Source organism: Dendrobium catenatum, unplaced genomic scaffold, assembly GCF_001605985.2.
Source record: "Dendrobium catenatum unplaced genomic scaffold, ASM160598v2 fragScaff_scaffold_1056, whole genome shotgun sequence".
Lineage (NCBI taxonomy): Eukaryota > Viridiplantae > Streptophyta > Magnoliopsida > Asparagales > Orchidaceae > Dendrobium > Dendrobium catenatum.
In genome coordinates, this window is record NW_021319518.1 from 4,060,888 (window position 1) to 4,069,754 (window position 8,867).

Below are 8,867 nucleotides of genomic sequence, written 5' to 3' on the forward strand. Positions count from 1 at the left end.
CAAAGTATTTTCATGCTCATGCTAAGAGTTGGAAATCTAAAGCTTTCATTCATTATATTAAACTAGGTTTCTTCAATGGTATGGCTCTTCCTAAATTCTTTACTAGTAATTCTATTATTCTAATTCCAAAATGTGATAACTCTACTTGTTGGTATGATTATAGAACCATTAGTTTATGCTCTATTTTTAATAAGATTATTTCTAAAATTATTGCTTCTCATATTGCTAACATCCTCCCTAAGATTATTTCTCAAAATCAAATAAGTTTGGTTAAAGGAAGTATTGTGAATAATGTTCTCTTAGCTCAAGAGCTCATTCATGATATTAATATTAATATCCTGGGTAGAAATATGGTTATGAAATTAGTCATTGAAGCCTATGATAATGTCAACTAGAGTTTTATTTATAAAATTTTGCAGCTTTTTTGTTTTAATGATTCTTTCATAGCTTTAATATCTAATATCATTCAACATGTTCGATATTCCATTATTATTAAAGGTAAAAGTAATGATTTTTTTCATGCTTCTCAAGTCAGGTAGGATGATCCTCTCTCACTTGCTCTTTTTATTATTGCTGTTGAATATTTATCTAGAGGTCTGCATATTTTATTCTCTAAATATAAAAGTTTGGTGTATATTAATAAGGGCGGTATGCATATTTCTCATTTATATTTCACTGATGATTTCATTATCTTTTTTAATAATTCATTTAATCATGTCAAGATGGTTTACAATTTTCTCATGAACTTTGGCAAGGAAAGTGGTTTAAACTTTAACCTTAAGAAGTGTTCTTTCATTCTTGTGAAAGATATGCTTCAGAGGAATGTTAATCTTATTTCTTAGTACACTAGATTTTCTAAGCAGAATCTTCCCATATTTTATTTGGGCACTCCGATTTTCAAAGGTCCTTGGAAAAGTTTCTTTATTTATAAGATTTTTCAGTCGATTAATACTAATTTGGCTTATTGGGAATTTAAACTTCTTTCAATGGGTGGTAAGATTTTTTTATCATCTTTACCTTTATATCATTTTCAAACTATTAATCCCACTTTGGTGGTTTGTGCAGGATGAAGAGAATTTTTAACAAATATTTTTGGGGTTCCTCTACTGATTATAAGAGGATTCACTAAAGAATTTGGAATTCCTATACTGGGCCTACCGGGGAGAGTGAGCTTGATTGTAAGTATATCATAGACATGGTTAAATGCTTTTCTATTAAAGTTCGATGGAAATTTAGAGAAAATAATTCCCTTTGGGCTAACTTTATGATCTTGAAATATTGTAAGTCATTTCATATGTTTGTTAATTTTTTTTAACGGTCAGTCCTCTGTTTGGCAAGAATGTGTAGTATCAAGTGTCTGGGTGAGTTATTCTTGCAATGGGGTATTGGTAATGGGTCTTCTTTCTTTTGACAAGATAATTGGAGGGGATTTGGTTCCTTGGATTCCTATTTTAATACTCATTCCATTACCACTATGAAAGTTTCTTATTTTTTAAGTAATGGCAATTGGAATTATAATCGTTTGTTAGAATTTGTTCCCAAGGATGTGGTTGATGGCATTATGGACATTCCCTTTGACATAACTTTATCTAATAAGATCATTTTTAATATTTCTAAAAAATGATAGCTTTTGTTCTAATGATGTTTGGAATTGTATCAGAGATAGGTCCCTAACATTAAAGTTTTTAATAAAATTTGAAGTTCTAATATTCCTACGTCACTTTTTATTTTTAATCGACGACTTATTAACAAATTCATTCTAGTGGATGAGAGATTAATGACCAAAGGTTTCAACACGGTTTCTAAATGTCAATGTTGTTCTCATGTTGAGACTATCAATCATATGTTTTTGGAGGGGTATATAGCAAGGAAGGTTTGGATATTTTTGGAGAATGTTTTGGGTGTTAATTTTGTTTCCAATGTCAAAAATTGTTACTCTTTACTAGTTCAATGGTTTTCCAATAGACCTGCTGGTCATATTGGTATAGTTGCTCTTCTTATTGTTTGGATTATTTGGTTGGAAAGAAATAATAACAAGCATCTTGGCATTAAAATGGATTTTGACGGAATCATTATTTTCCTGAAATTAAAAATTCACTAGATGGTTAATGCTAAATTACTTATATCTATGCATTTTAAAGGTGTTCCTTCTTGGACCAATTTTTTTCAAATTTTTTTAGAAGGATATCATTAGGCATATGTTTACGGTTATTTATAGGATTAAATCGATTTTAAACAAGTTTAAATTAAATGTTGACATATCTCATTCTAAGGTTGGTGCTGGCTGTGGGGCATTGATAGGAATTTTCATGGTGATATGGTTTTTGCATTTGTTGGTAATGTCCCTAATGGGAATGTGATTATTGTTGAGTTCACTGCTCTCTTACTCAGCCTTAAATTCTGTTCTCAATTTCATACCCAGAATATTTGGATTGAGTCTGATTCTTTAATTTTGGTTAACCTTGTTAAGAGAAAGTACTGCAATAATGCTTCTCTATTCTAATACTTTTAAAAAAATTATGAGCTATTTGTAGAAGGTTGATTATTCAAATTTTTATATTTCTAGAATTAAAAATTTGTGTGTAGATTGGTTAGTGAGGAAAGGTATTTATCATGATTCTGCCAAGCTTTATACTGATTTTACTGATTTGCATTTGTTGAAAGGATTGGTGATGATGGATAAGCTTGGGTTTCTGCACTTAAGGAACAAATGATGCTTGTTTAGTAGTTTTTAATTGTCCTTTGCCCTTGGGGTTTTGGGTTTTATTTATCTTTGGCTTTCTGTTGGTTTGTTCTACTCGGGTACTTAGTTGTTGCTGTCTCTTGTTGCTGTCTTTCCTAGTTATCCGTGTTGTGTTGCTGCGTAGGTGTTGCCTCCTATTGGACATTTGTTTTTCTTTTTTTTTTTTTGGAAATTTGGGAGCCTTAGCTCATGTATTAAAGAAAAGATCAATTACATGTAAAAAACAAAATTCTGTAAAAGAAAGAGAAGAGTGAACCCAAGAAAAAAATAACCAGGGTTCAACTCAAACAAAAGACAGCAAAAGAGGGGAGAAGAGAAAAAACATCAGGGACTCTGGCAAAAAAGAGAGCACCCAAAATCTCATCTGGAATCAGATAATGACTGTGAGTATATTCCGAGAAAGGGGCCATTTCCCCGGTTTCCACAGACTTGCAAAATCAACCAAAAATAGGTACTGAGACATCCAGGGGGAAATATCCAGCAGCGAACAGTCAAATGGTGCTCCCAGGTCATCATTGCCCCTCCAAAATTCCCCCTCCAGAAAAATTGCAATGAAATCCACCAGGCAAATGGCTGGTCAGAAAAGATTAGGAAACTTCTGTTTAAGCAACTCCACATTTTTCCAACTGCAAGCTTTCTTCCTAATAATCGATTTGATGTTGCCAGTCACCCCAAGAGGAGATAACCAAGAATTTGAGAAATGCCTGTTGTTTCTCTCCCTCCAAAGATGATAAACAATGTATGTCATTATAGAGAAACAAAAGTTTTTCTCAAAGTGTGAAGAAAATTAAGAATCAAGAAAATCATATGCTTGCATCAAATTAGGCCTTAATAAAAACCTCTCAAAAACCGGAAAAACCAATAAGAAAATAGAGAAAGAAAAATCACATTCAAAGAAGTAGTGGTGGTGAGATTCCTGCAGGAGTGAGCAAAAAGAGTAGCTAGGAGGGACAGGCAACCCACTCCGAATAAGCACATCTGAACATTTCAGTTTATCAGTAACAGCCATCCAAGCAAAACAAGCAAACTTAAGAGACCCCTTTTTATGCCAAATGAATCTATGCCAAGAGACCTCTTCCAAATGAGAATAAAAAAGAGCTAGAAAATTGCTTAAAATTGGGGCTGGAAGAGCCCCATCCCAAGCTATAACCGAATGATCCATTATACCCACATTCAAAACAGTAGAACTCACCTGAGACGGCAAGAATTCTGGTAAAACCCAGTGACCATTCTCAATAAAATCATCAACCACCTTAAAGTTAAGTCTTGAATCACAACAAACATCCCCCAGCAGGCAACTGTCGAGCCAAGGATCCCATTTGAAAGAGAATTGCAGATACCACCAACAGAAAGTGAAATGTTTGCCTTAATCTTTTGAGAAACATCACAAATCCCCTTCCAGAATCTAGAAGAAGATAGAGGGGAAGTTTTAAAAGGTGATTCAAATTTTTCTTTCAACCAAGAGCCAGCCAGGGAAGGAAATTGAAACAGCCTCCAAATAAAGGAACAACCCACTGCAAAGTAATAAGCATCAAAAGAGAGGATGCCAAGCCCCCCATAAGTCTTAGGTTTAGTAATATTATTCCAAGCAATTAAATGCAATTTACTATCATCAATGTTCCCATGTAACATAAATTTAGAGCAAAGCTTAGTAATAAAAGAACAACAAGCTTTTGGTATAATAGATCCACGAATCCAGTAAGCAATTATATTTGCAATATTGAATTTCAAAAATTGCAACATTCCAGCAAAAGATAAAAACTTAACTTTCCAGCCCGCAAAAAGGGTTGTAATCCTGTTCAAATGGGGTTGAAAGTGGGAAAATTTAAGCCTCTTCGGGTAAATAGGGAGCCCGAGATAAGTCAAGAATGTGTTGGAGTTATTAATACCTAGAATATCAGCAATAAGGCTAGCAGAGGAAGTATCCTTGGCAAAAAGGATAGAGCTCTTATTAGGATTAATATGAAGGTTAGAAGCAGCCCCCAAAAGATTTAAAGCATCCTTCAAATAATTGACATTTGCAACCTCAGCTTTACCAAAAATCAAAAGATCATCCGCATACATTAGATGGTTAATGTCAACCCCATTACAAGTAATACCCGTGAAATTAGGGGTGTGAAGGCTCAAGGAGAGAGCATCCATGGCAATACAGAAAAACAACGGGGAGAGGGGACAACCCTTCCTTAAACCAGAAGTGGATTTAAAAAAGCCTTCATGAGTGCCATTGATACAAATAGAGAAGTAAACCTCTGTAATACACCCCTTTATCCAAGAAATAAAGATATCAGGAAAACCTTTGAGCTTTAGTCGATGCAAAAGAAAATCCCTAGATAACGAATCAAAAGCTTTCCGAACATCAAGTTCAACACAAAAAATATTACTACCATCTTTAAATTCCCTCAGCAATTCCACGACCAAATTAATGTTATCAGAAGAGCTTCATTTAGAGATAAAACCAACTTGGTTATCATAAATAATGTGAGGAAGAATAACCTTCAATCTATTTGCAAGAAGCTTGGAAATCACCTTATAGAACACATTACACAAAGAGATAGGTCTATAATCAGAAATGTGAGATGCATGAGGGCCTTTAGGGATAAGAGCAATTACAGTGGCTTTAGTGGCTCTCAGTAAGAATCCCAAAGTGAAATAACTTTTGATAGCCCTACAGAGTTGGGGGCCCAACATATGCCAAGACTTCTGGTAAAATTCAAAAGAAAAACCATCTGGACCAAGGGCAGCAATTGTCTTTCCAGAAAAAACAATTCTCTTAATCTCATCATCAGATATATGCGCAGTAAGAGAGGGGATTAGCTGAGAAGGAACAACATTCCCAACAGGAATGGAGACATCCACCCCCAAAACCAAATTAGGAGCATTAAACAAAGCATTAAAGTGAGAAATGATAGCTTCAGAAATGCTAGAGTGAGAAGAGAAAGTACCATGATCAGTGGTAATTTCCCTAATAATATTCTTATTTTTTCTAGCTTTAATCTTGGCATATAAAAAACCCAAGTCATCCTTACCTTTCGTAAGACAATAAGATTTAGCACGCTTGGTGATCCAAGAGGTCCAAGCCGAATGATGATAAGCTAATTTCTCATTGACCAATTTAAGATTGCTGTTTAAAGAAACACATGAAGGTTGAGCTTGAAGTTCCTTCAAAACATCACTTTGAAGATTCTGTAAATCCAAGATAGCATTTGATAAATAATTGTTAGACACCCAATTCTTCCCCTTAAGAGATCTTTTAAGGAGCCTAAGACAATTATAAAAGGAAGAAATGGGGCTACCCATGGACGGTCTATCAAAAGTAGTGATAACCTCTTCCCAAAAAGAGTCAAACTTCACCCAGTAGTTTTTAAACATAAATCTTGCTTTGGGGGAGTAAGAGGCATTATCAAAGAAAATCAGGGGTGAATGATCAGATCCACCAGGATGGGCGATTTTGTAAAAAGCAGACTGATAAATACTAAGAAGACCCGGGTTAACTAACACCCTATCCAGCTTAATATGAATAGGAGAATCTATTCTTTGATTGTACCAAGTATAGTAAAGCACAACGGAAGCAAGATCTTGAACACCACAATAAAAAATGCACTTGTTGAGCTCACCCAAAGAAGTAGGATTAATAGGATTTCCACTAGCTTTCTCATAATCGAATCTACATCAATTGAAATCTCCATGTATAATCCATGGTTGATCTTCAGAAGGAACAAGATTACGAAGGTCATCCCAAAGGATTTTCCTATCACTCATATTATTAGCAGCATAAACAACATAAAGTTGAATAGGAGGCAAATTACCAGCAACAAAGATGCCATTGATCAGCTGAGAAGAAGTAAAGGTCGGTTTAAATGAGACACAGGATTTGTCCCATTTAATCCAAATTCTCCCAGGAGAGGACAAACAATAATTGTTGTATGAGGACTCATCCTCAAAAACTTTGTGCGAGTTGAGAAACGAACGGTCCAAGAAGGATTGAACCTGAATTTTGGCCTCCAGAATACACAATAGTTTGAGACTATAAGAAGAAACAAGCTCTCTGCAAAACCACACTTTCTCCAGGTTGTTGAACCCACTCACATTCCAACTAGCAAATGGAGTACAAGACATCAATAACGAGAACCTTTAGCCTTTTTGAAGGGCTTAGGCTTACCCTTTTTCGATTCCTTGGTGGTAATAGTTTTGCTTTTAGAGTTGGAGAGATTCTCTGAAGTAGAGCATTGCTCATTAGAAGAGGACAAGAGGTTGGAAGGAGATGAAACCTGCATTCCATCATCCAATAAAGGGATTTTCTGTGGAAAAATAGAAGAGTCATCTAATTTGTCATCATTAGACAGTAAGGTGGAAAATTTGTTAGAGGTCGAAACCATAGGTGGGGGAAGACAAGAAGGAGAAGGGAGATCAGAAGACGATGAAATTCTGTGGGAAGATTGAGAATAGGAAGAGGTGGTCAACGAAAGCATTAAGTGTAGAAGATTTGGGGGAAGCATATGGAGAGGTGGAGGCAGCAGAAGTAGACGTAGGAACATACTTAGTAGGGGTGGTCTTAGGAGATATCACAGAATTGGACGGGCCAATTCCAGAGGGGATAACAGCATCCTGAGAGGGAGGAGATATCACAAGAGCAGCCACTGTGGGTCTAGGAATTGGGGGTTTAGCAGATGTGCTCAAATTTTTGGAATTAGGATGCCTACTCATGCTCCTACCCCGGGGACGATGGACAATGGAGATAGAGGGTTTGGGATTTCGGTTAGATGAGCAGAGAGAGAAAGGGTGAAATAGAGAGCCGCAACCCTCGCAAGGGGTAGGTTTCCAGTCATATACCACCTTTAGATCCATGTCATCTCCGTCAATCTCAATAGAAATCACATCATGAAGAGGGGAGTTCTTGTTGATTTGAACACAGACTCTAGCAAACGTGAGTCGGGTTCCGTTAGCAGTAAGGGAATCCACTGAAATAGGAATGCCAACATAACTAGCGATCCTGGATATACCAGTAGGACTCCATAAGGCAAGAGGAAGATTAATGATTTTAATCCAGAGCAAAATAGAAGCAGACTCATCCCGAACTGGTTGAAATTTTGGTGACCATCTTTGAAGAATGAAAGGTTTTCCCAGCAAAAACCAAGGACCTCCCATCCAGACCTTGTCAAGGTCTTCTAGAGAGGTAAACTTCATAAGGAAAAATCCGTCAGCAAGAGAGAGTAAAGACATCGAACCATTAAGATTCCAAACCTTCTTCATAGCCGAGAGAAGGCATTCATAGCACGGACGTTGCCCAATCGAGTAACCAACAAGTGAATGAGACTAGAGAGTGGATCCTTCAGAGAGATCCTCAGACTTGAAGGAGAGTTTCTTACTAGGAAAGACGAAGGACATCGAGAGAACTTGCATCTTCAGAGCAGAAGAAGAAAGATTTTCAGCATAGCTCCCCGAACGAGGAGGAGAGGCACCCAGAAGTGAGGAATTAGGAAGAGGAGGGAAGTCTTGTGGGGCAAACTCCATCAACGGAGAGAGAACCCCTTCCCCGAAGGGAAGAACCAGCAAAAGAAGAAATTAGGAAGGCGGATGAACCAAACCCTAGCAGAGCCCCCATCGAATTTTTTCAGCTCTTTTGTTTTTCTTAGTTAGGTGAGTTTTTTTTTTTTCCTATTTTTATGGTTATCTGTTATGGCCTTTTCATTCTATCTACGGGGTTTGCTGCATGGTAGGCATTGCTATCTTGTTGTTTTGTTTTGTTATTCCATTTTAGGAGAGATTATTGTGTCCAGACACCAAATGTGTCTAGAGACCAATAAAAAAGAGCTAGATCACTAGGCACTTAGTACCATGTTCGGTACCAACAACGGTACCGCTTGGTACCCTTCATACGCTGTCCGGATGTGCTGGTCTTTTGTTGGTTTGTGATGTTTTGGATGGATCTGTTGGCTGCTCTAGTTGGTTGTGCTCGGTTTTTTAAGTTGGGTGAGATGGCTTTTTTGTTATTTTCTACACTTACTGTGTATCTATGCTGGTGGCTGGTATTTTTTGGTTTAGCTTCTAGCCTACCTCAATTTTTAGATTTTCTTTCTTTGATTGTAATTAGGCAAGATTAATGATTCGTAGGTTTTTTTTGGAA

At 36.6% G+C, this 8,867-nt stretch overlaps 1 protein-coding gene across 1 annotated transcript; it reads right to left on the minus strand.

The window, feature by feature from the left end:
- Positions 1–7,150: 7,150 nt before the first annotated feature.
- Positions 7,151–7,993, minus strand: LOC110108800. The gene has a single exon (XM_020839594.1). The coding sequence runs from the start codon at positions 7,991–7,993 to the stop codon at positions 7,151–7,153; it is 843 nt and encodes a 280-aa protein (XP_020695253.1).
- Positions 7,994–8,867: the final 874 nt, after the last annotated feature.